This window comes from Ursus americanus, chromosome 20, assembly GCF_024610735.1.
Source record: "Ursus americanus isolate L20-20 chromosome 20, mUrsAme1.1.p, whole genome shotgun sequence".
NCBI classification, from domain to species: domain Eukaryota; kingdom Metazoa; phylum Chordata; class Mammalia; order Carnivora; family Ursidae; genus Ursus; species Ursus americanus.
In genome coordinates, this window is record NC_142146.1 from 28,752,692 (window position 1) to 28,778,846 (window position 26,155).

At 48.9% G+C, this 26,155-nt stretch overlaps 1 protein-coding gene across 8 annotated transcripts in view; it reads left to right on the forward strand.

Moving 5' to 3' along the window:
- The first annotated feature begins 1,242 nt into the window (after positions 1 to 1,242).
- The window catches only part of NUDT16 (nudix hydrolase 16), a 59,838-nt gene continuing 34,925 nt past the window's right edge, over positions 1,243 to 26,155 (forward strand). For 3 of the 8 annotated variants that reach the window (XR_015727866.1, XR_015727867.1, XR_006778487.2), the window contains exons 1-4: positions 1,244 to 1,484; positions 1,589 to 1,858; positions 2,588 to 2,811; positions 3,968 to 4,032. Coding sequence is in view for 3 of the 8 variants with exons in the window: in XM_045791759.2 (XP_045647715.1) it covers positions 1,347 to 1,484; positions 1,589 to 1,858; positions 2,588 to 2,767 (588 nt within the window). In the remaining 5 variants the exon portion in view is untranslated. Of the gene's footprint in view, positions 1,485 to 1,588; positions 1,859 to 2,587; positions 10,396 to 16,800; positions 24,564 to 26,155 lie in introns of those variants that run through there. The other 5 variants (XR_006778486.2, XR_006778485.2, XM_045791758.2 and 2 more) reach the window with 5 other exon arrangements.

Genomic DNA, 26,155 nt, shown 5'->3' on the forward strand with positions numbered 1-26,155 from the left:
GCCGTGTTATTCAGAAGACTAAGCTAGGAAAGAGGATGCCAGGGACACCCCCTCTCCCCTTAGGATGCTGACACCTGATGTTGGTTGCGTTCCAACCCACAGGTCTTTAACATAAGACACATCACTCTGCCCCTACCCTCGACTGCAAGGATGGCTACAATAAATTTGTGCTGGGCCCTGTTCTAACTGCTTTAAACATTTCTCTATCTCTAACAGGTTGGTATCATCTTCACTTAAGAAATGAGCAACTGGGGATCTGAGAGAGTTAAATGAGTTGCTAAGGTCACAAGCCTGAGTCTGGACGGGTTCTTGGGCTTTTTCCTATCATGTGCTGTCACTTACAGGTTGTGACTTTAAGGACGCCCTCTCAAGGAGCTGTCTCCCCCCTTCCTTTGTGTAATAAATATTGACTCTTGGTGTAGGGGCTATCTGCACAGGGCCTGGGAAAGGTGCAGAAGTCCTGGCCGGGGGTGAGGAATTCTGCATCCCCGTTCCTCAGCATCCGGCACTAGTAGCCCCCACCTCCCTTCACAGCTCAGGGGTCTGGTGTGTATGCGTAAAGTCTGGAAACCCTTAGGCACTTCTACCTCTGACCCTTCCTGTGAGCACAGCACACACTCACAGCTCTTTCCTCACTTACCGTACCCCAGAAAATCGCATCAATCCTATCCTATCCTACCTGTCCAATCCGCTGCCTACCGCCACCCTCAATTTGTCTAGAATACACTTATTGACCATCCGTGTCCTATGATCCCCCATCTCAAAAAATGCCGCTATGCACCCTGGCCGTAAACCCTGACCTCACCCTAGCACAACCCTCCCGCGACATCCAACCAGCCACTGAGTCCCCGGGCCCCCCACTCCGCCACGCAGGGCGGCTCTTACACCCACCGCTCCTTTCCATCCCCACTGCCCAAGGACAGGCCAAGTCTCCGAAGCCAACTCGGCCTCAGTCCTTCCCAGCCCCAGCCCCGGGCTCCGTGTGCCACCCGAACCAAACCAGCTGCGGCTCCCTGACGCCCCCGTGCCGCCTCCAGCCGCAGGCCTCGGCCTGAGGGACAGCCTGCCAGGCGAGCCCGCCCCGCCACCTGCCGGCTCCCGCAGCCCCGCGGCCCGGCACTGTGACGGAAGTGTGACCTCCCGGCCTCGCTCCGCGCCCGGGACGCCGGCCACGCCGCCTTCGCCCCGCCCCGCCCGGGGCCCAACCCGGACGAGGCTTTCTGTTCCCCCGAGGCCCGCGGCCGGCGCCTGCTCCCGCGGCCTGCAAGCCCCGCCCTGATTGGCTGCAGCCGGGCCCGCCTGCCCTCTTTGGGCCCTCGGGACTGCGGCGGGGACAGCGCGGGGCCATGGCCGGGATCCGCAAGCTGGAGCTGGAGGAGGCCCTGGCGCTGGGGTCTGGCTGGCGGCACGCGTGCCACGCGCTGCTATACGCGCCGGACCCGGGGACGCTGTTCGGCCGCATCCCGCTCCGTTACGCCGTCCTGGTGAGAGGGGCCGCCTCGCCCCGCCCCTCCCCTCCCCCTACCCCTACCCCTTCTCCGGGGACGGCGTCCGGGCGCCCGGGCGACCCCGCTTCCCTCTCCCGCAGATGCAGATGCGCTTTGATGGGCGCCTCGGCTTCCCCGGCGGCTTCGTCAGCGTGCATGACGGCGGTCTGGAGGCCGGGCTGAACCGCGAGCTGACCGAGGAGCTGGGCGAGGCCGCAGCCGACTTCCGCGTGGAGCGCGCCGACTACCGCAGCTCGCACGCGGGGCCCGGGGCGCGCATCGTGGCCCACTTCTACGCCAAGCGCCTGACGCTCCAGCAGCTGGTCGCGGTGGAGATGGGCGCCCCGCGCGCCAAGGACCACGGGCTGGAGGTGCGGCGGGCCCCGGAACCCCACCCCCATGGCCTCCCTGCCCCGAAAGCCGATCCCCCCCTCACTTTCCTGCGGTAGTTGGGATCCTGGGCTGCTTTCATCTGGTTGACAAGCCACAGCCAACGTAGTCTCCCCCTTTTACTGGCGTCTGCAGTTGTTTTTCTAGAACACACCTATCCACATCTCTCTTCTCCCCATTGATTTGGCCAAGCCTTGCACCCCAGGCCCCTCCTGGGTAGAAGATATGGCCTGATACGTTGTGGGGAACCTTTTTCATTAGGCTAGGAGAGTAGGGGAGAAGATCGTGATGGAGATGGTTCTCAAACTTTGGCAGGTATCAGGGTCAGCTGGGAGGCTTATTACTGATCCCACTCCCAGAACTTCTGGTTCAGTGGGAGAAGGAGGGAAGGACCTGAGAATTTGCATTTTTGAAAAGTTTCTAAATGGTGCTGATATGGCTGGTCTGGAGTATTTTTGAGAACTACTGGTGTAGGGCCAGGTGTGCATCCTGGAGGCAAGAGGCACAACAGGTTTAGGGATGTAGGAGAGATTAGCATTTACTAAGCTGGATGGCATGGTCATTTGCGGAGATCTGGGCCCACTAGGTATAAGATGGACGTCCTCAGGCCTGGGTCTGCTGGACTGCTAAGGGATGAGACCTCTGATTTGGAAAGATCTGTGTAGGGTGAGCTACCTATCTCATCGTCACCTGTCTCCTTCCTTTCACAGGTGCTAGGCCTGGTGCGGGTGCCCCTGTATACCCTACGGGATGGTGTGGGCGGCCTGCCTGCCTTCCTGGAGAATTCCTTCATCGGAGCTGCCAAGGAGCAGCTGCTGGAAGCCCTCCAGGATTTAGAACTGGTGGAACCTGGTTCTCTTACAGCCCGGAAGATCACCCTACCTCGCTAGAGGCAGCCCTCTGTGGACCCACGGAACCCGAGATGAGGATCTTGGTACAAAGGAGGGGAGACAGGAAGGGGAAGGTTTTCTTTTCCGGGCCTGGGCCTGATAGATGATAACATATTAAAAGAAGTATGTGCAGTATATTTGAGCAGAGGGCCCCCCCAGCAACTCTCAACATCAGAGCAAAAATCTGCAGCTCATCCCGGGGGCCCTGGCAAATTCTCAGAGCCGGCCTCCTCTCTGTCCGTTTGCACACACACAGCATGGCAGCCCCCAGGCACGTGAATGTGCCGTCTGTGCCCGCATACAAGCTGACGCCTCCCCACAACCCTCATGTGCAGTTAGCCGGGAAGTAGCACGTGTGGGGTCTGGCTTGTCATCAGAGCCATCTCCTTGTTGGGGAGGAGCCTCTGAACCAGGGGAGCGTCTCTGCCCACACACCTATATGGCTGTTCTCCAGGGTCTAGCCCAGCCCATGCTTGCTGGAGAGGACAGAGAAGCAGAGGACCCTTTCCCCCCAAAAATGGTCAGATCCTTGCCTGGGTGTTGGCAAAAGCAAATACCCCTGAAAGGTGGTAGAGGGTCCTAACCAACCTCCTGTCCTCTTCTGAAACTGAGCAGAAGAGGTGAGAAAAAATGGCTTGGTCTCCTTGGACTTGAGCCTTTGGAGTCCTGGTGCATCTCCTCCAAAGCTGTCATCTGGGACTCCTTAGACTGGGGACATCAGAAGGGAATGGACCCAGCCCTGGTCTAGCCCTGTCCTGACCAAAAGAGCCTGTAGGTAAAGAAGGGCTTATAGCTGAGCCTCAAGGCCCTTCAGTTTTTTGGACAAATAACCTATCTGAGGTATTGGAGATCTAGGGATGAGAGAGCACAACTCTTGCTCTCCACCGGGTTAAAGGGCTAAATAGCAAATATTTCAGGCTTCGTGGGCCACGTGGTCTTTGTAGCCTCTGCTTGGCTCTTTTGTTTCAGAAGTAGCAATGAACAACACATCATGGGCTTAGCTGTGTTCCAGTAAAACTGACTTTATAAAAGGAGGTAGCCAGCCTGAGGGCAATAATATGTCAACGCTTGCTCTAGAAAGGACGATAAGTAATCAGTTTAATTATGAGGCCTGTTTATTTGTTTCATTTATGTCAGTGTTAAGAAGGACATAAAAGATTGATACAGGTCTCGCCTTGACATATTTTACTTTTTGCTAAGGTGGTCTGGAAGGGCCGGCCCTCTCTGAAGAGCATGTGTGCTGAAAGATAAGGAAGAAGTACCAGGTAGGAGTGTGGGAAGAGTTTTCTAGGTATTATTCCTGGGAGTAGCACGTGTTGAGGTTCTGAGGAGGAATCTCGGCAGATTGTCCTGCATCAAGGGTAGGGGAATTAAACTCTGTTTCTCGATTGGGGTGGCGGAGGGATAAGCAAAGAATTTGCAGTCATCTTTAATTTACCAGAGCATGGTCTCGAAATGGGAGAAGGCCAGTGTCATTAGGCTCCAGTAAGCAAGGGGAGAGGACGCTGGAGAGGCGGGCAGGAGCCAGATGGCACCTCACAAGGCGTGGCCGGGGCTGGTGGTGTGTGCAGCGTGGACTGGAAGGGGATAGGAGAGAGAGTGGGAGCTGAGGGAGGCTGCCACAGTAGCTTACCTGGGAGATGGTGGTGGTCTGAGCCACTGCTGGAGGAGGGGAGAAGTAGATGCATTTGAGAGAGGTGTCGGTGGCATCACTGACAGGCACTCTGATGGATTGAGTGTGGGGTGAGGTGAGGGAAAAGAGGATTCAAGGATGACTTTTCGGTTTGTGTCTTAAGTTATCCAACTTGTGGATGGACGGAAAGCCTGGATGGGGGCAGAGAAGTTTGTGCAGGGGACAGAATCAAGGTCATTCCGGGCAGGTTGAGACAAAAATTTGTAGTCGTCTGCATAAAGATGGTATGGCAGTTTGTCTGATGAGGTCAGGCAGGGAGAGAAAAAAAGAGAAGAGGGCTCAGGATGGGGCCCTGAGGAAGCCTGGGTCTCCAGATTCAGGAGAAGGAGCAGGCCATGTTGAAGAGGACGAGGAGTTGCGAGGAAGCTGCTTTAAGACAGTGAACTCTGCCAAGTGCTTATGAGAGCAGAACTGTCTGTTCCTGGATTTCGTAGCAGGAGGTTTTTGGTGACTTTGAGGGGAGCAGTTTCAGGAAGGGGTGGGAGGGGAGTGGAAGGCAGACTGGAATTGGGTGGGTGGGTAGCAGGGGACCAGACAAAGGGAGCAGTTGGTCCTAAAGGGGTGTGGAGAAACGGTCTGATCCCTGCAGAGGGCTGCAGAGTCAAGGGCAGCATTTCCGGCAGGAGACGGAGCGTGAGTGTGTTGATGGGACCAAAGTAGAGAGAGGCGGTGCTGAAAGGGCACAGTCCATGAAAAAAGAGGAGGAATGGAGCCTCTGAGAGGAAGAGGGACAGTGCTGCACATCACGGGGCTCAGGGAGAGGAAGAGGAAAGAAAAGAGGTTGAGGAGGGCTAGATTGTGGTGGGATGATGGAGCTGGACTGTCTTGATTGGAATGAAATGAGATCGATCGGCTGGGTGTGGGTGGAGGGTGTTCCCAGAAGGTACGAAGTCGTTATTCATCACGGCACATGGAAAAGCAAGTTGGTTAGAGAAATAGCAGAATGGCAGGGCAGGGTTGAGCTAGGGGTCAGTTTAGAGTAGGAATCTGGGCCTTTAGGTTTGTCGGCAGGGGGGGCAGGGGTGTGTACACATATGGCTGTCTTCCCGTCCTTGCTGTTGGGCAGCGAGGACGAAGCCGCTTGTGCCAAGCTGGGGTTGTAGAGAGGAGCACAAGAAAGGGAGAGATGCAGGGTGGTCAAGAGGGCTTGCCCTGGAGAAACCGTAGGATGGGCTGTGGGGCAAGAGGTTTCATCTGCACGCAGAGGGAAATGAAGACAGGCACTTCAGGGGGGTTAGCAAATTAGAGGTCTCCATGAAGGGGCGGTGGGAGGCATATTTGAGCCAGAGAGGGATGCTTTTGAAATTGAAAGGTGGAGCCGTCACAGGTCAAGTCAAGGTCATCAGGGTCCTCGAGGTCCGTGTGCTGAAGCAAGACACAGATGTTGGAGAAGGTAGTGCGAACTAGGAACCACCGTCCTTAGTGAACAACAGGAGTGACCTAGAGGCCAGCGACAGCTGCCAGGAGGGGACAGTGGACATGGCAGGGCAGCGGGAGCCTCCAAGGAGACAGACAGGCTTTTGCACAAGGGAGGGGTGAGTAGTGGTCTGGAGGGACAGTGGGGAGCAGTGTGGTCCCATGGCGGTTCTTGGCCCTGGAAGGGGCTGGAGGTGGGGAGCAGCTGTAGAGATGGGGCCTGGGCAGGTCCTCCCGGAACACGTTCTTGGGTGTAGTCTGACTGCGCCTCCCCCGTGTTCATGCAGCCCCTTGACGGTCGCGCATCTCCTCTGCTCGAGCGTTCCAGCAGCCTGTCTCCGCGCCTCCTGGCACTTCAGTCGTCGGCCTACTTTTTTATTCCTACTCAGTCTCCTTATTTTAGTAAGTCTCTGGTGATGCTGAGGGGGAGGATCCATGGCCTTCCTGTGTCCTCCCACACGCATATCCTCCCCGTCAGTGTCTCAAGGTGTCCATCGTTCCGTGGCTTGAGTGCATGTCGCTCGCCTCGTCCCTCCAGGCCACGGACAGACCAGGGGTCCTGCAAGTTTCTCCCTCTGGTTTCTCCCTCTCTCATCCATTGCCAGCCTCCTGCTGGATGAGGACACCTGGGTACGGTTGCCCACGCGGGATCTCCTTGACCTTGGTAAACCAGCCATCAGGTGGAGAAGACGGCAGCCTTCCCAGCGGTCCTCGCCCCGTCCCCTTAGCTGCTGCACGACTGTCAGCCAGCACCTGACCTATTCCTTATCTGAAACACTGGGTTTATGATTCCTAGGGAGAGGGCTCACTGAGGCAGCAGTGGAGACAGAGGCACGCCCAGCACTATTTATTGGTACCTGATGCCGGCCATGTTTCGCTCCTGCTTGTTAGCGCCTTTGTCTCTGGGAAGCTGAGTGGCCCAGGCTGCCTTCCCAGCCCCCCACCCTCTGCCAGAGATATTTCCGCCTTTCTCAGCAGAATTAGCTCCACGTTCACACTTCTCAATTCTGTGCTTTTTCCTGGATTATGCGGCTGCTGGTGCTGAGTTAACACTTCTGGGCCCCAGGCTGTCCTGAGCCAAAGTCTTACTCAGTTATCAAGTTTCTGGCAAACCTATTATAAGCAGAAACATCTGACGGAAGAGTAGCTGGTCCTTCCCAGTTACTCGGGTCCTCGGATGCTGCTAAGGGAAACAGGAAGGCAGAGGTAGAGAAGTGGGGAGGGATGTTAACTGAGAGTTTCAGTTTATTGCAGAGAAAACATTTTTTTTCCATGCTTTCTACCTCACGCAGACAAAATAGGAAAAAAAAATTAGAGGAATAAACATTTTATCTGTGATGAAATTAGTGAATGGCATCAGAATTTGAGTCAAACTAACAGACATTGGCCCTTGACCTAGCTCAGAGGGGCAGAAGAGCAGGGAGTGAGGGGATTCTATTTAAAACACAATTCTGAGGACGAGGGGCTGGGGGCATGGTCAGGGCAGAGGAAAAAGAGAAACAACCACTGGAATTAAGGCCACAGAAAACTCCCTGAAAGAGAAACCATGTGGCCTCATCTCCCCTAGCCCCCCTACTTTGTATCCGACTCTGCCTGAATATGGAAGCTCATGTTCCCTCCAGTGGTAAAGGCAGCCTGGCAGAGAGTTGAAACCACCCTGTAGGGGCACCTGGCTGGCTCGGTCAGTTAAGTGTTTGCTTTCGGCTCAGGGCGTGATCCCAGGATGGGATCAAGCCCCACATCGGGCTCCTGCTCAGTGAGGCGTCTGCTTCTCCCTCTCCCTCTGACCCTCGTCCCCGCTTGTGCTCTCTCTGTCTCAAATAAAAAAATAAAATCTTAAAAAGGAAGGGAGGGAGGAAGGAGAAAGAAAGAAAGAAAGAAAGAAAAAGAAAGAAAGAAAGAAAGAAAGAAAGAAAGAAAGAAAGAAAGAAGGAAGGAAGGAAGGAAGGAAGGAAAGAAAGAAAGAAAGAAAGAAAGAAAGAAAGAAAGAAAGAAAGAAAGAAAGAAAGAAAAAAGAGAAAGAAAGAGAAAGAAAGAAAGAAACTGCCTTGTCGGCAAAGCAACAGTGGGGTACAGGGAAGGACAGGACCTGCAAAGGAATCTCCTCATATAACAGACTGGAGGGAGTCTGTGTACAGGCTTTTCCCCAAAGTGCTCAGCTCGCCCGATGCAGAAATGCGAACCCATGTCCCGAACCCAGGTCGTTCCCCCACTCCCCATGGGTTCTGTTACTCTCCGTAGGCATTCCCAGCTGATGCAGTGGTGAGGACACCCCTCCTTCCATGGAGGAAGATGACCCCTGGGTGGGGCTTTCAATAATTCTAAAGAGCCCTTGGAAAAGCCCCAGTGAGGATGGCTATTCCCCACAGCCCCCCCCCCCTGCCCTCCGCAAGGACAAAATGCACAGCCTCTTCTTGTCTAGGACCAGTTCCAAGGCGGTGAGTAGGCAAAAGCCAGGTAAACAGGGCAGGGTGAGCTGGTGAGTGGCCCCATGCTTGTCTGAGGGCCAAAGAATAGAAGAATTGCCTCTAATTAAGTAAACAGGAAATGGTAACATGAGGTCTGTTAAAAAACATGAAAGGGACCCGGATGTAAATGATAAAGAACATGCTCTGGAAGATTTATTCCAACAAACAGAGGCAGTGTTTGCTCAGGGAATAAGGAAAACATGGACCCTGGAACGAGGTGAAAGATGAGAAGCAGGCGGCAGCACCAAAGAAGGGATTTAAGGAGACAGATCTCTCCTGTAGCTCAGAATTACACTAGAACAGCGAAGAGCGCCGCCCACACTGGAAGTAGCTACCACCGATGTCAAGAGCAAGCTTAAGAAAACCTCCCAGAACACAACAAGGACCAAACAAGGAAAGTGACCAGAGAGCAGGCAGGAGGTGAAGAGACCACGCAATGGAAATCCAGAGTACTGTTAATTGATAGAATGAAAATATGAACAGGCAGCCCATAGAACGTACCACTCAACTCTGGACTTTGGGTCCAAGCGCACCACTGGTGGGGGGTTGGTCATGGGGGAGGCTGTGGTGTGTTGGGGGCCTGTGGGGAACTGTGTACCTCCCTCTCAGCTTTGCTGTGAGCCTCATGCTGGTCCAAATAATAAAGCCTTAAATACCAGCAGGCAGCACACATGGAAAGTGAACAGTATTGTGGGAAACGAGAAGAAACCCTTCCTAAACTAAAGGAGGTCCAAACCTGCAGGTTGGCAGGGACTCCGTGTTCAGAGCAGGGAAAAAAGGTAAAAACCGACAAACAACAGCAGGGTGCTGTTCTTCATTTCAAGGACATTGGCAAGGCAGGAAAATTAGGTCACTTACAGTAGAAAAAACTTCCTATCTCCCCAAACTGATACTCAAATGCAAAAGCACGTGTATTACCCGTATAGTCTAACTGGAAAACAACAAAGATGTTCTTAGTCTACAAGATGAATCAAAGCAAAGCACTCATCAATGGGGAAATTGTGTAAGACACTCGTGAGCAGCAGCCCCTCTTCTCTACAAACTTAGCACTAAGTGATGGCGCTCACGATGGGTATAAAGTAATACGAATGCTACTGATTGAAAGAAAATATGTATAATGTAAAAATAAAGTAAGAAATAACTGGATGAATATCCTTGTCCCAAATTGTAGATCATTCTAGTAAAAGCTAAGAGGGAGGAGATGGAAAGAAGCATAAAATTATGCTAGTTTCACTGGGGAAACGAATGGTGCTGTGTGGTTGCGGACGTTGATAACGACCGCAGGTTGGATCAACAACATGAAATTTTACTATTTCAAGGGACATACCAGAGCAGTATGATTCCGACTGAACGTGAAAAGATGGGCAAAGGATACCAGGCAATCGCAGTCAAAAAGTAAATAATTGTCATAATATTAATATCAATATCAAAAGCATTGGACGGGACTAAGAACTCTTTAACTGATGAAGAGATTGGCCACAGTGATCACATATCGTCATGAATTTCAGATTACATACAGTCAGATCTATGGGAAACACGAGGAAGAATCGCCAGAATGTTTGCAGGAGACCGCGAACACACTTGCCAGCCCTTGCTGCTGGACAGGCACTAGTCCAAGGTCTTTTCATATATTAACACGCTTACTCCTTAGAGCAGCCACTTGAAATGGAGCTACTATTATCTCCATACTCCAAGTAAAGAAGCGTAGGGACAAAGATCAACAAAATAATGACTCTGCCTAACAGATAAAGGTCGAACTCTAACCCGAGGCAGACTATATACCTTTCAGGACCCAGGAAGCATTTTGTAAGTTAGATATCGGGCCTTGTAAAACCTCGATAAACTCTCTCCAGTCTTGTACCACTTCTCCAAAATGACCAGACTACATATCACATTGTGTGACCACAAAATGATGAAACTAGAAATAAATGACAGGAATTCTGAATTTTTTTTTCTTTAGGCTTTTTCATACTGTCTGGATCTTTTGCAATATGTATGCAATCTATGTTTATAAGTGACTAATTAAAAAATAATGTTTGTTTTTTTTATAATTTTTATTTTGTTATATTAGTCACCATCCAGTACATCCCCAGTTAAAAAATAATGTTTTATCTTTTGAGTTTACAGAAACCCAGCCCCCCAGATTTAAAGAAACAAGGAGGAGCGCCTGGGTGGCTCAGTTGGTTGGGTATCCGACTCTTGATTTTGGCTTCAAACTGCACAGGGAGTCTGCTTCTCCCTCTCCCTCTGCTCCTCCATCTATCACGCTTGCTCTCAAATAGATGAGTAAAATCTTTTTTAAAAAACTTATAAAGAAACAAGGAAAGGACTCAGGGGTGGATGCAGGACCTTTTCCAGAAGAATAGTGGGGTAATTTGTCCAGTTGTGGAAGGGCTTAAGCTTTCCAGCCCCCAAAGAGAAAATGCAAGCAGAGCCCAGCTGAGCAGGTGTGGACCGAGCAGGTGAGGACCCAGCAGGTGTGACTGAGCAGGTATGGACTGAGCAGGTGTGGACCGAGCGGTGTGGACTGAGCAGGTGAGGACCCAGCAGGTGTGGACCGAGCAGGTGAGGACAGAGCAGGTGAGGACCCAGCCGGTGTGGTCCAAGCAGGTGTGGACTGAGCACGTGTGGACTGAGCAGTTGTGGACTGAGTACATGTGGACTGAGCAGGTGTGGACCGAACCGGTGTGGACCGAGCAGGTGAGGACCCAGCAGGTGTGGACCAAGCAGGTGTAGACCAAGCAGGTGTGGACCGAGCTGGTGTGGACCGAGCGGGTGAGGACCCAGCAGGTGTGGACAGAGCAGGTGTGGACCAAGCAGGTGTGAACCGAGCCGGTGTGGACCAGGCAGGTGTGGACTGAGCCGGTGTGGACTGAGCAGGTGAGGACCCAGCAGGTGTGGACCGAACAGGTGTGGACTGAGCAGGTGTGGACCGAGCTGGTGTGGACCGAGCAGGTGTGGACCGAGCCGGTGTGGACCAAGCAGGTGAGGACCCAGCAGGTGTGGACTGAACAGGTGTGGACTGAGCAGGCGTGGACCGAGCAGGCGTGGACCGAGCAGGTGTGGACCGAGCAGGTGTGGACCGAGCTGGTGTGGACCGAGCAGGTGAGAACCCAGCAGGTGTGGACTGAGCAGGTGTGGACTGAGCTGGTGTGGACCGAGCCGGTGTGGACTGAGCAGGTGAGGACCCAGCAGGTGTGGACCGAGCAGGTGTAGACCGAGCACGTATGGACTGAGCAGGTGTGGACCGAGCAGGTGAGGACGGAGCAGGTGTGGACTGAACCGGTGTGGTCCAAGCAGGTGTGGACTGAGCAGGTGTGGACTGTGTTGGTGTCCCCCTGGGCCCCTCCCACAGCCAGGCCACCCGACACTGCAGTGTGGAGTCGGAAGCAGATCTGGGGAAGGAGCAGCTCTCCAAGAGAGGTGGCAGTGGTGCTGTGTCACAAAGACGACTGATTTTTAAAAAAGCCTGGCGCTCATGCTTCTTCTTTGTTCCAACAGGGGCAGCACTAGGGGTTCCCTGCATTTTAATCATCTCTTAAGTTTTTCATCCTCCGATCTGCCAGAGCTAAGAAAATCATGTGGATCTCAGGCTTACTGAGGACCAGTTCCCACTCCCTTTCACGCATGAGCCACGGCCCCTCCACCCTCCCTCATCTCTCTCCTGCCGCAGGCAGGTTTGCCTCCATAACTCTGACCCTGACTTTTAATGTCACTTCCTGAAGGAAACATTCTCTGGCCCTGACCTTCCAGACTAGATTAATTTCCCTCATACTGTATTGAAAATGATAGTAGAAAATAAAAGAACACGCAACCCCCCAGAAGTAGGAAAGAATATTAAAAAGGTGTGCCAGGTAATTTGTTGTCATTTCTGTAATTTTTCCTGGATCTTGTCATGTTTGTGGTCCAGCTTTTTAAAGCTGTGATTTGTCGTGATTGGTTTTCTAAATTGGTTTGGTTTCTTTTTTTTCTTTCTAATTTTGCTTGTTGTTTGTTTTAAGAGCATTCCCAAAATTGTGTAAGAGGGTTGTGATCTCAGGGTTGTGAGATTGAGCTCCGTATCTGGCTCTGTGCTGGGCATGGAACCTGCTTGAGATTCTCTCTTTCCCTCACCCTCTGCGCCTCCACCCCCCAATGCACGCGCTCTCTCTCTTAAAAAGAAAGCTTTTTTTCAGCTTCTAGAGCTAACTTGAATCATTTCTTATTTATGCAATAGATGGTAAGCTATCTAAATTTTCTATTCGAGAAGAGGGGAGGGAGAGAGAGTAATTGAATCTCTGTGAGCATAAGGTGTCTAGGACACCAAAACACCAAAGGGTGTTTTCCAGTAACTATTGTCATATAACAAATCATCCCATAACTCAGTGGGTTAGAATTACAATCGCTTTATCTTTCATGGTTGGAGTCAGATAGAGGCTGGAGCTTGAGCAGCCGGGGGCTGGCCAGGCATCTCTCTCCATCCACATAGTCTCGTAGTCTCAGGGGACTTCCTCCCAGCATGGCTGCCTCCAAGCAGTCAGACTGCTTACATGGCAGGCCAGGGTCCAGCCTGGTGTTCCAGCAAGCAAGAGGGAAGTTGACTGGCCTTGTCTGACTTAGCCTCAGAAGACACAACTGCACTTCTGTCCCCTTCTATTGATTACAAAGAAGATGTGAACTCACACAGCTTCGAGGGGTGGGACAAGGGGCTCCATCTCTTGATAAAGAGGTGACAAAGCTCTAGAAGATCATGTGGGAGAGAGATTTTTGTGGCCATCGTCGGAAAATACACTTTGCCACTGGGTGTAATGTTTATTACGGAAGGAGAATATTGGATCTGAGAACATTTGTTGCTGGCCTACTCTACCTCAGTACTCAGCCCCAGGTGCTCTTCGGATGGCTCCAAGCTCGAATTTGGCTGGATTGAAACCAGAGGGTCCTTGACAGCGGCTCCTGCTCTAGGGCCGGATTTGAAGCTCTCATCCTTCCCCTTTGGAAAATAGAGAAGAGGCTGCTAAGAGTCAAATCCCAAATCAGAAATCTCTGGAGATGGACGCGGGGGTGGTGCCATGTAAAAGGCCAAGGGAAAGTTCCAGATCCTGGATTTTCTCTCTGGTAAGTTTTAAAGCAGTGATAATATGCTCAGAGACATCAGGTCAGACTCACCATTGGTTCCATTATTCTAAGATGAACAAAAGTCGCTGAAATCAGGATGGTCTTACGGTCCATGCCAGGTAATGGTCTTGACCTAGCTGTCATTTGCTTCACACGGCCTGAAAATTTTTGGAAGGAATGTCCACGGTTGGAAGGAAATCCCAGAGACCACTGTGGACAACTCTTAAGAAATGTTGCGACACTGTGGTTCTCGATGACACAGAAGTCAATGTTCCATAGAGAAACACAACCACCTCTCACCCCACGTCGAGAAATGATTTAAAAGAGCCGGACACAGAAGCATGAGGACCATCTGAATCGATTGATTTTGCTCATATTTCTGTCTACGCACAAGAGTAGTCTATGATGAAAACTCGTGACTAAAAATGCCCAAAAAATCTTTTTCAATATTTAGAAAATCTAAAAAAACCTTCTAGTGATAGGAAAGCATTGTGTTATGGCTTAATGACAGTCATTTTCTTTCTGAGAGGTACAGAAATAATTCGGCACGCTGCCATCAGGGAGGTCTTAGGGTGGGTGAAAGGCAGGGTGGGAGAAGCCTCATTCTCCACTTTGGAGGCATCCGAAGTCACACATGAGTTCTAAGAAACAGCCCATGGGATGCAGGGAGGTCTGAGAGACAAGGAGTCAGAAATGCCAACGCTGTGGGTACTCTGGCTTATCCGCTACCCGAGGCACCAGGCAGGGAGGCTGGGACAGGGCGGCAATGAGCATGGGAACAAAGCGGGGGGGTGATGGAGACCAAACTCTGTGGCTTGAAGTGGCTTTGGAGCCGGTGAGGGATAACGCTGGGTGGTGGAACGAGGAGGAGGTTCTGAGGCTGGGGTGGGGGGTGGGGGGAGGGCCTTCTGCCTTCCCATGCCATCAGGGACCAGGCCAGCCCTAAGTATCCCGTAAATGGCACTGACAGGACCCGGCCAAGTAGGGCAGGAGATCACAGGTAGACATGGCATGGTCTCAAGAGCGGCCTGGCTGAGGCAGGCACAGGTGGAAGCAAAACCTTTACAGATCACCTGCTTCTGGAAGGAGCCACAGTTTGCACTTGGGTTTGTGGTTGGAACGGAGGTTTTAGGTAGAATAAGTTAGCCTCTTGAACCACTCGTAGTGACTCGAGCACTCTCGTACTTTAAGATCCGTTCAAATATTGGCTTCATGACCCCATTTCCCAAAGTAGGATCTGTCGCCAGTTGAGGCAGCTCCAAATTTTGGGGACAAGAGAGCTGAATGTTTGGAACTGGACACATGGTCTCCATAGGCATCAGGCACCTACTCTCGGGCACTGCTGAGAAAATGCCAATCCTCTTTTTAGTAACATGGTAATTACATTAGATGCTGCCCATTCCTGGACGGTCCCCCTTGCCCCAAGCCTCTCTAATGCCTGCTCGTCCTTCCAAGCTCATCACCCCCGTAGGGCAGCTTTCACCCTTCGCTTCTGGGTTGCTGTGGCAACCTGAGCGTGGCTCCACAATAACACCATCCCACTGGCCAGGATTCTTCCTTTAAATTGTTTCTGGCCTTAGTAGAACACGACTTTATTTCCCCAGCATCTGGCATGTTGCTAATAAAGTGGACTCAGTAAGCAGCCAGTAAAATGCTTTTTGAATGCATGCTTCTTAAGAAGCCTTTTCTCTTAGGGAATTTAAATAAGCCCATGGAAGCTCATTTTGAATATTTATTCACATTAATTCTTTTGCAACAAGTTCTTTCACATTGTGGCAAATAGCACTGGACTGGAATTCAAGTCTTTTTACAAGTCCAGTGGTCATGTGACTTTGGGCCACCTCCCTAACCCCTCTGGGTCTTGGTTTTCCCATCTCCTGTGAACAACTCAAGGGTGCCCTGTATCCTCCATCATTTAGCACAGTGCCTGGCACATAGTATGTGCTCAATAAATACTTGAATAAATTAATCTGTAAAATGAGTGAAAGGATTATCTCAAAGGGCCCTCTTTGGCTTCCTAATAATGCAAGGAAATACTTCCTCTCACTCTGTCCAATCAAAACATATATTAATTTTTAATCCACATGATACAGTTTAACAAAGAGCTTACAAAGCTGCTTGGAAGTATCCCAGCAACTTATTGCCATGGCAACATCATACTCCCTAGTCATCAGATGATGGACACAGTATAGATGAGTCCACCTGATACATATATTGAGGTTTATCAGCCTTACTGACCATTATGTGATAAGGCTTTAGTGGTCCCTAGAGACACTCCTCAGATCCTCTTCCACTTGTTGGCTGATAACTAAAATTCTATGATTCATCTCCTTACTGTGAAGGGCTTTATGTCCTTTACAGAACCACCGTAAATTTTTTAAATAGTGCCCCATATCAGAGAAAATATCTTTATGGATTGCCTGCTTGGAACTTTAAAAAATAACGCTGGTTGAGTTGAGAGGATCATATTGCTTCATTTTCATTATATTTTAAGGGAATTAAATTCATAAATTACTGCTTCAGGTCTGCTAGCACCTGGTGGGGTACCTGGCTGGCTCAGTCTGGAGAGCACGCAACTCTTGATCTCGGGGTCATGAGTTTGAGCCCCACATTGGGTGCAGAGATTACTTAAATAATAATAAAAATATTTAAAATACTTGTAGTGGTGAGCAGGTTAAGACTGCAAGTTCATGTACGTTATTGTTAATTATAATTACACTAAGATGTAAATCATTTATAACAAGTGATATTTCCATACATTTTAATGGATAAACCAAGTCCATTGGGTGAATTGTGGATTTTTCAGGTATCATTAAATATAGCTGAATACCTCCCAACTCAGCCTGTGGTCTGCTGTCTTGTCATTCCCACCTAGGACATTCCCACCTAGGCTTTCTAAGAACAGACCCTTAAAAGCTACTAGAATGATCCAACTGTCCCTGCCTTTATATTTATTTTAATTGAGATCTGGGGACCTGGGTGGTTCTGATTGAATTTCTTACGAGGACAGTGAAATGTACTTCATAGCTTTTTTTCAGGGACATTTGTAACTAAATGCCACTTACTAACTGTGTGAAACCAGACAAGATGTACAGGTAGACAGGGTTAGGTGAATTCACTGGTAAACTTCATCCTTTCACAAAACCCGTCTACCGTTTGTTGATGACAAGCAGGAAAGAGAAGCCTTTCAGGACTGGCCCTGTACAGGCTGCTGGCACGCCCTCGGTTGCCGCTGACCCGTTCATGGGCTAGCGGATGTTGAAGACGCTTCCCCCGTCTGATTGCCTCATTGATGCTGGACTCACCAGGCGGGTACCGTGTCCAGCTCTGGTTCTGCGTGACTTTCCGAACCTTCATTACAGCACCCCCATTCTCAGAGCGAGTCGGAACGTGCAGTGCTCGTGTACAAGCAAGTCGCAAATTCAGGATTCAGATTCTACTGCAGAGGTGAAGGCGATCGCGTTGCCTAAGTGAGATCAACCGCCTTGATGTCTCACGCTGCTGCGGGGAATGGTGAGCAGAGCCCCTGCCATGAAATGCCCGACGCCAATATAATTCTGGAAATGTACATACATTTCCACGTTCCGATGGGCCTCTATTATTTATGACATTTTTGGCTGTGAGTAACAGATTTTCCAACTTAAGACCTTTCAGCTTATATACCTGGAAATCTGAGAAGTATGTCGATTTCAGGAATATTCGATCCAAAGGCTCAGTGACTTAGTTTTATTCTCTCACTATGCTCTGTGGTAGAGTGAAACCCCACTTCATGCTGTTCCCCCTTATTTGTATCCAAGGGAGGAGTCTTTAGTTTCGCCGTGATTGGGCCAGCCCTGACCAATCCCTGGGGCCAAAGGAAGGCCGTGAGCTTAGGCTTAGGTCTGGGAGAGATCTGAGTCGGTGCCTCTGCCGAGGGCAACAGGATTAGGTGAGAGTCAATTCTATTCAGATCTCATGGCTGCTCTTTAATAAGAGAGGGAAGAAAACCACAACGTCCAAACTGGCAGTAATGGTGCCACAGAAAGCAGAACATCACCTCTGAATTAAGTACATGATGATTTTTGTCAATCACAGTGTAGAGGGGGCACCAACGAAAAGTATTGTTCTGCCTGGTTTCAAACAATTCCATGTAATCGAAGGATTTGTGTGAAACCACTGTCTCTCCCTGGCCGCTTTCCCACTCCCGCCCCCTATTCAGTGAGAGACTGAAGTCAGAAATGGGTTTTGTAGCTTATGTGCCATGGTAACTAGATACCAGAGCTAATCCTGCGTCCCTAGCCTTTGTTGTGCGGAACGCATGGGCAGAGATGAGGCAAATGGGCTCTCCTGGAGCGGGCACAACCCTTCTACTCTAAGTCAGACCTGAATATTCAAGCCTCAGCAGCGGTATCTCCAATGGCCAATTAAAAAAAAAAATCACAAATTAGGCTGTTCTCCAAAGGGTGTTTCGAAACATTTATTTGCTTAAGTGACTATAAAATTAGTAATATGGTCAGGACTCAAATTAATGGGCTGGTGTAGCCTGGTGAGTGTATTTCGTAGGCTCTGCTTGGCCAGAACATTTTGCATCAATTTTTGTCACACTAAAAGGCAATGGGCTATCAAGCTTTTACAACGGACAGAGCGCCACACTGCTTCCTCCTGAGGATCTCGACGTGTGCTCGAAACACCACCAGCTGGACTCCCTTGAGATCGTGAGTGTGCGTGTGTGTACGTGCATACCGTATACCCTCATTTATAAACAGAATTGAGTGTCAGCTCTGTACCAGCCACTCAATCTAAATCATTTTCTTTAATCTGCGGTCATCTTATTAAGTATGAATTCCATTGTACAGATAAGGGAAGAGGCTTGGAGACATGAAACGATTTTCCAGCAGTCATACAGCTATAAGTGGCAAAGCCTGAACTGAACTCGGGTCTGCGTGCGGTCACAGCTTTAATCTGACCCACGGAGCTTCACTCCCTCACTGCCTCTATGGGACTTGAACTAAGTTCTATTTTTCATTTTGCTTTCAGCTTTGCCTCCCTCCCTGTCCACCTCTTCCCTGCCAAACTCTAGACTCATTGGCTCAGGAAATGTGTTTTGAGCATCTCTTATATGCCAGACACGTTTTAAGTGCTAGAAACACAGCAGTGAGCAAAATGGACAAAAATCCCCACCCTCAGGAGTTTACATTTTAGTAAGACTAGGTCAGCTGTCTGTGTCTGTTGTCCCAGATTTCCACCCTAAATATCCTTTTCAATCATTTAATAAACTCAGTGCCTCTTTTCCAAAGGCTACTTGCCCTGAAATATAACTCAACCTCCCAAATTCGTAAAGGCAGTGGGAATTTGCTTGTATTTTTCTGCTCCAAGACACCCTTTGCTGCTCCGTTGTGTTGAGAGAATGTAGTGGGGCCCTGAATCAGCTGCTTGCCCAGGGTCACCTGAGTATACGGGCATCAGGATGCCCAGTGGGTCAAGAGAGGGTTCTTCGGACTTAGAGGGTATCACAGGTTCAGCTTCCAGGGGAAGAGGTTCTGAGCCAGAGATTCGCAGGCAGGAGGTTTATGGAGAAGAGCTCTCAGGCACCAGCTGGGCAGAGGGAGATGTTGAACTGCTCTGTAACCACAACGGAGGCCAGTCCTAAGGGGAGTTCTGGAGCCGGAACGGCCTGCAGAGCCATCTCTAATTGGGGCACGGTAGCCAGGCCTTTGTGTCCCCACACCAACCAGTCACCGGATGCAGCTGCCCCTAGGAAGACAGTGTGAATTTGGGGGAGGCGTCTCTCTCCAGCCATGGCAATTCCCAGCTGGGGTTTCGGTTGAGTGGCGCCCACCACCACCCCTAGAAGCTTGGAAGAACAGCACAGCCTCCACTGCAAAGAGCTGACTCACAGGTCAGCTGAGAGTGACAGCTCCTCCCTGATGGAACATTCCTGTGGACTCCTTACCTGCAGGCATTACTTCAGCAATTACTTCAGGGTTTTACAGAAACTCAAAGGCCTCACCAGCCTTAGCCTCAGCAAAGAAACACTGCAGGAAAACTGCACAGGAAGCCTCAAAGGCAAAGCTGTAAGTTTGAGCCACCAAACTTAAGTAAGTAAGCTACTTAACCTCAAACGAGGTCCCCATTTTGGTGATACAAGAAACATCGATGCGACTGGCTTCCTTTTATTCTTAAGGACTATGATATTGTTTTGCTTGGTTGTAGTTAACAGTTATTGGGCCAGACTAGGCACTGGACCTCAAGTTACATAGATTATCTCATTTAATCCTTCAAACAACCCAATGAGACAAGCATCGCTCTGTCTCCATTGAACAGAGGAGCGTACTGAGGCACAATGAGATTAGAGAACTCCCACATCGTTGCACGACTAAGTGACAGAGCTGATAGCTGAACCCAAGTCTTCTTGACATTGGAGCCTGAGCCCTTACCATGCCTCTGCCCCATTTACAGGATTGGCCTGGATCTTCCTTAGGCTTAGTGGTTAAGATAAACTCTTGGATCTTCTATGTACCAGTGATTTAGTTATCAAATCATTCAACAAACCTACTATATTCTGTACAGTGTTCAAAGCCTTAGAGCTATGAGATGTAAGACAGACACATTTATGGTCCTCACAACTTCACAGAGCAACAAATAGGCACTTACAAGACAGAGAAATAAGTGCTAAGATATGGCAATCTCCCTGTGTCTTACAGGTGCACGTGGGAGAGGCTCCCAGCCCAGTCGTGGGGGTGGGGGAAGATGGTCAGGGGAAGCTTCATGGAAGGGACATCAAAGCAAAGCCTAAAGCAATTATCCAGGTAAATGTGTGTGTATGTGTAGGAGTGGAGCCTGGGAGAACATTCCAAGAAGCAAAAGGATGCAAATGCTTGGAACGGGCCCACAAATTGGAAGAAATTCAGGATATCTAGGGCCCCTGTTGGAGAGGTTGGACACGGTACGGGTTGCGCCGAGACTGAGCAAGGCTCCACTTTATCAAGCCTTCTAAGCCAACATTATAGAGACTGGATTTCATCCAAAGAGGTTTGGGAAACCACTGAGGCGTTAAATAGGGCAACATCATATTTGCATTTTATTTTGCCAATAAATTTTTTATCAGTTTTCTTTTTATTGGCTTTATTGAGACATAATTGGCATGCAGTAAGCTACACATATTTAAAGAATACATTTTTCTCTTTCTCTTTTTTAAAAAGATTTTATTTATTTGAGAGAGAGAGAGAGAGAGAAAGAGAGAGCGTGAGTAGGGGGGAAGAGCAGAGGGAGAGGGAGAAGCAGACTCCCCGCTGAGCAGGGAGCCTGACATGGGGCTCCATCCCAGGACCTGGAGATCATGACCTGAGCTGAAGACAGATGTTTTAACCTACTGAGCCACCCAGGCGCCCCTGAAGTATACATTTTGCCAAGTTTCCATCTATACGCTATGCTGCTGACCCTGTAAACACTATTAAGAGAGATATCCCTCACCCCTAAATGTTTTCTCCTGTCCCTTTTCAGCCATCCGTTTTCCCTCAACTCCTATCCCCAGGCGACCACTGATCTGGTTTCTGTCAACAGGCATTAATTTTCACTTTCTAGAGCTTCATATAAATGGAATCATCATTTATATGTATGACTTATTTTAGCAAGATCATGGCAACTGCCTGGCAAAGAGTGGATAAGACAAGGGAAAGACTGCAGGCATTAGTCAGTGAATTATTAGTGAGGAAGAGGGCTCCATACGTTCCTTACAGACACACTTCAGCCCTACAGGGAAGGGAGTGTGCCTCTGACAGCCCTTCTCTCTCAGGAGTGATGGGCAGCGCAGGACAAGGAAAGGGGGTCAAGGACCAGAACTTTTTAAGGGAGAAGAAAAATATTACGTTTCAGCCCTCTATTTTCTCCTCAGATTAAACCCAAGTTAAATCTTTAAGGTAATGACTCAAAGTCTGCAAAGGGTTTACTAATAGCTCTTGATGATTCATAGGAACGTTTGACTCCGACGTCGCTTGTCTTTGAGGAACGTTGACGTGAAACTTTTGCTCCTGGAAAGTACAGCGAAGGTCTCCGTATTTATGACTTTGTGAAGTGGTTATGATAGCGGTAATTAATAATTGTATTTCTCCGTGCTCTGCCAAAGCAGTTGGGCACGGCAGAAACACTTTAGAATAAAGCAATAAATAGATAAGTGGCTAAAGACTTTAAGCCGCTTAAAGTACCATTTCAATTTTTTGTTTTTTGTTTTTACCCCAGTGTCTACAAACTTTAAAAATACAGTGTTTGAACTAATTGCTTGGGTAATACTGAAGATTATCATTTGCAGAAGTATATTATTAGATAGAAACAAAACTCCAAGATTCTAAAACACATTTGATCGCAATGCTTCAGTTTGAGGCAAACACCCTTCCTAAATGATAGACGTGAGAAGGTTCTCAGTGCTAGGCCTGGCCCTGCTCCTACCCAGCTGTGCGACCTGGGGCAAGTTGCTTCCTCTCCGGGCCTGTTTCCTCACCCGTTACCCGAGGTCCCTGGAATCGATCTCTAAGACTCCTTCCTGCTCTAGAATTCGTTAGCAGCGTACCCTAAATACAGTAAATAATTTTATGAATGGCCCACATTAATATGATTTTACTGATGTCTTCTCTAACATTTTATTATCAAAATTTTTGAATATGCAAAAAAGTTGAAAGAATGGCACAGGCACCGACTGCCTAGATTCTATACCCACCACCTGGCTTCTACCATTAACGTATTCTTTCACCCGCTGTCACATTTTTATTCATCTATCTGTTTCTTTGCCTCTCCTTCACTCCGTCACAGTTTTTTGATGTGACTCAAAGTAAGTGGCAGGTGGCAGTGTACTTCAGCCCTAAGCGTTTTGGCATTTGTTCACTACTGCGAGAGGCACTAATCTTAAGTGGCAGGTGCATACACCTGTGCAGCCCAAACTTCTATCAATATAAAGATCAGGACTGGGATACCTGGCTGGCTCAGTTGGTTAAGCATCTGCCTTTGGCTCGGGTCAGGATTCCAGGGGCCTGGGATCAAGTCCTGCATCAGGCTCCTTGCTCAGCAGGGAGCCTGCTTCTCCCTCTGCCTGCCACTCCCCCTGCTTGTGCACTCTCTCTGACAAATAAATAAATAAAATCTTTAAAAAATCTTAAAAAAAAAAAAAAAGATAAAGAATAGGACGACCACCCCAGAAAGTTGCCTCGTGTACCTTCCAGCCAATCCCCACCCCCCATCCATTCGTTTTGGGTGTTCTGAAACATCATATAAATGGAATAACACAAGTACGTTCTCCTTTGTGGCTGGCTTTCACTCAGCATGTTTTTGACCTTCATCCGTGTGGCTGCATGGAATCCACAGTCTTTCCTTCTTATTCAGAAGTCACGTCTACTATCTGACCATACCACAGCTTAGCCATTCTTCTGTTGATGACGCCAAGCCGTTCCACTCATGAGAGCCATGCTTTCCGATCTGTTCCACACTTCAATCTTCTGGGAAAATTGTGTGTAGCGTGCTTGGGTATATCAAGCCCAGTTTGCCTGCTGGCTTCCGCCAGAGCTTCTCGAAGAGAGCTTCACACACAGGTGAGCCACAAATGGGATAGAGACGGTGGCTTCATCGATGCCCTCAGTCCTCAGGGCAGCTGGGCTAGGACCGGGGAAGCTGAAGGCTGGAGCCCCTGGACGGCCACCCCAGCATCTGAAGTAACCTCATCCACTGTACAAATACCATTTTCCTGAGCATGGTGGTGTGAAAACCTCTGGGAACCCCCGAATTAGGCTTACGAAATAAGAGGTGCATCCCCCACTGAGAAAGAAATTGAGATGCCGTGGACTCCCACTTGAGGCCTCAGCCACACTTAGACACACGCACATACACTGTACAGCCAAAGAAAAACCTTCGGATGAAATGGAAATCAGCCTGCAACTATATCATAGTAGTAGAGAAGGAAAGCCTGAACGAGGCCTAGCAACTGTCATGGGGGAAACGGCAGAGGCACCAAGAGCTTTCTTCCCCTCACTTCTCCATGGAGCTAAAACAGAAACAGCCCGCAAGTTCCAAAGGACTTTCACAGACGCAGAGTCTCCATTTTTGGGCCCCCGTTCCCACCTCCTGGCACCTTTGCCTCTCCCGTTTACAAACGGCTGGTCCATTTCAGACTTTGGGATCTACAGATTGAACGTCTCTTCTCAATTCTTCCAATAACCAGCAGTGCCACTTTGGCAAGTTAAAGAAAGGAATAAAAATGCCTATAAAAATGTTTACCCTTTTTACTGTCACCACACACAGGTCGTTCTAACAACAGTGCTCCCCTCAAAACTCTTTTATTGGCCAAAATTCTAAGCTGTCACTGTGACTGAGTCTTAATAATGTGTAAGCTTCAAATCCCAGTTACACGACTGGCCTCAAACACACATGGATGCAGCCACACGTTTGCTTCAAAAGTAGATTATAGTGGTTCTCAGTAATTCTAGTTCACCTCAGATGCGGCGGGTGTCTCCAACCCCTTGGGGTGCATTCCTGTGCTTGCATGGGAGAGTCAGAGTAAGCCAGGCTAACTGGATGCAGTGTTTCTCTTTTGAGATTAAAAAGACACAAACATCTTTTCAAACAGAATCAGCCTTGAACGATGGATTCTGAAGCACCACCCTTTAAAACTGTTCCTTGTGGAGAAGCCCACGAACAATGTAACAACTACCAAAAACAGTAAAGAAAAAGACAATTCCATAGAAAATACAGCCAGATTTTGAAGAAGAATGCCAGGAAAAATGACAAGAGGTACTGCCAGAAGGAACCAAAGGCCAATCTTTGATTCTGGAACAAATTCCATGCACCCTGAGCCCCACTTTTCTCATCTGTAGAAGAGGGACAATCATACCCTCCCGGGTTTCGTGTAGGTATTAAATAAGTTAGTGTCTAACCTACGAGGCTAGAAGTTCCAAAATTACTGCAACCTATGGATCTTATCTTTCTTGTCTTCCCCCGACCCCCAATTTTTTAAAAAAAAGTTTGAATTAGTTCCAATGTTTAAACATCGAGAGTTCTCACACTTTAAAAAAAAATCCACAATTCTGCCATCGCTTAGAAAACCAGAAGCTTTAACAATACTGTACCCACCTTGTCCGGCGCTAGCGGGGGGGTGGGGGGGGCTGGTCTGGAGAAGGGCCGAACCCCAGGGGTGCGGGTCAGCAGGTGCGCGCGTTGTTCTCCGCCTCCCCTGTTGCCTGGCAACAGCGAGGGCCGCGGGGACTCTTCCGAGCCTAGCGGCTGCACTCGCACTTTACCTGCCTGCCCAGGTAGGCCTTTGAGCCGGGGATCCTGCCCTGGCATTTAGCATCATCCCACGGTGCCCGGCTTCTCCTCGGGGGCAGGTCTCGGCGGTTAGTCGCACGAAGGTGGGAAGGCGCGATCAGGACGGGGGCGATGCTGTCTCTGGGAGATTTGCCTTCTGATGGGATTTAGGGGAAGGCCTGTCCTAATCCTGTCACTCTGACCGTGAACAACCCCAGTAATGAGGTGAGGACTTCTTTTGCCGTCTGGACAAGGGACCAGTCGTGAGCGGCAGTAGCTTTTACCTCCAGACTATTTCACAGTTCTAGTTCCCTCCCTCCCGCCGGGCAACCCTCGTTCAGGCCCCCACCTGTGCCCAGAGGCTCAGGAGACCAGCAAACGGTGTTAAAACAACGTTCTTTCTTTTCTAATTCGTTGTCTTCCTTTTTACGTCTAGTAATTTATTCCAATCACCTTTTTTTAAATTGAGGTATAACTGCCATAACATTATATCAGTTTCATGATAGCATTTTAATGGTTTCTGTGGATAGTGTTTGTTTTCTAATTAATTCTTCAGATTTTAGAGGTAATGAATTCACGCTTTTTGACTTTTTAGTGTTTTCATTATTATTATCCATGAGAACATCTTTTCAAAAAACAGCTCTTATTATTTTCCAAATTTGAATGATTAACCCTCCCCTAAATCCGCTGCTAAGATGTTTATTATTTTTCCTCTAAGGACATATTCCCCTCAAAAATACTTGATTAATTTAATAAATACAAAATATTTTGCTAAGAGAGCTCAACATTTATATTTATTGACTGACTTCAATTCTTCCCTTCCTCTCAAGTATTTTTCTTCATAAATATTCAAACTTGAGGAGTTTTTTGTTTTGTTTTTTTTTTGTTTTGTTTTGTTTTGGTTTGGTTTGGTTTGGTTTTGGTCTTGGTGGTTTTTAACTTGTGGTGATTGTTTTGTTTACTTTTTTTTTTTTTTAAGATTTTATTTATTTATTCGACAGAGATAGAGACAGCCAGCGAGAGAGGGAACACAAGCAGGGGGAGCGGGAGAGGAAGAAGCAGGCTCACAGCAGAGGAGCCTGATGTGGGGCTCAATCCCATAATGCCGGGATCACGCCCTGAGCCGAAGGCAGACGCCCAACCGCTGTGCCACCCAGGCGCCCCTGTTTTGTTTACTTTTAACCCATCTTTCCTTCATCTCTGAAAACTAGGAAATGATCCAGAGAGAACAAGGATCATCAGTAATCTTATGATTACTTCTTTTTCTTTCTAGTTTTCATTCCACATCAATAGTTTCTGCTTACCTCTCGTTTGGATTTTTAGGTGTTGTAAACTTGTTTCTTAGTTTATATACTCTAAATTTCTGAAAGAAAAAAAATGATTCTACCCAACTGTATCTCCCATCCATTTTCTACAACTTAAGCAGTCACTTTAAGCTACTGAGTCATAATT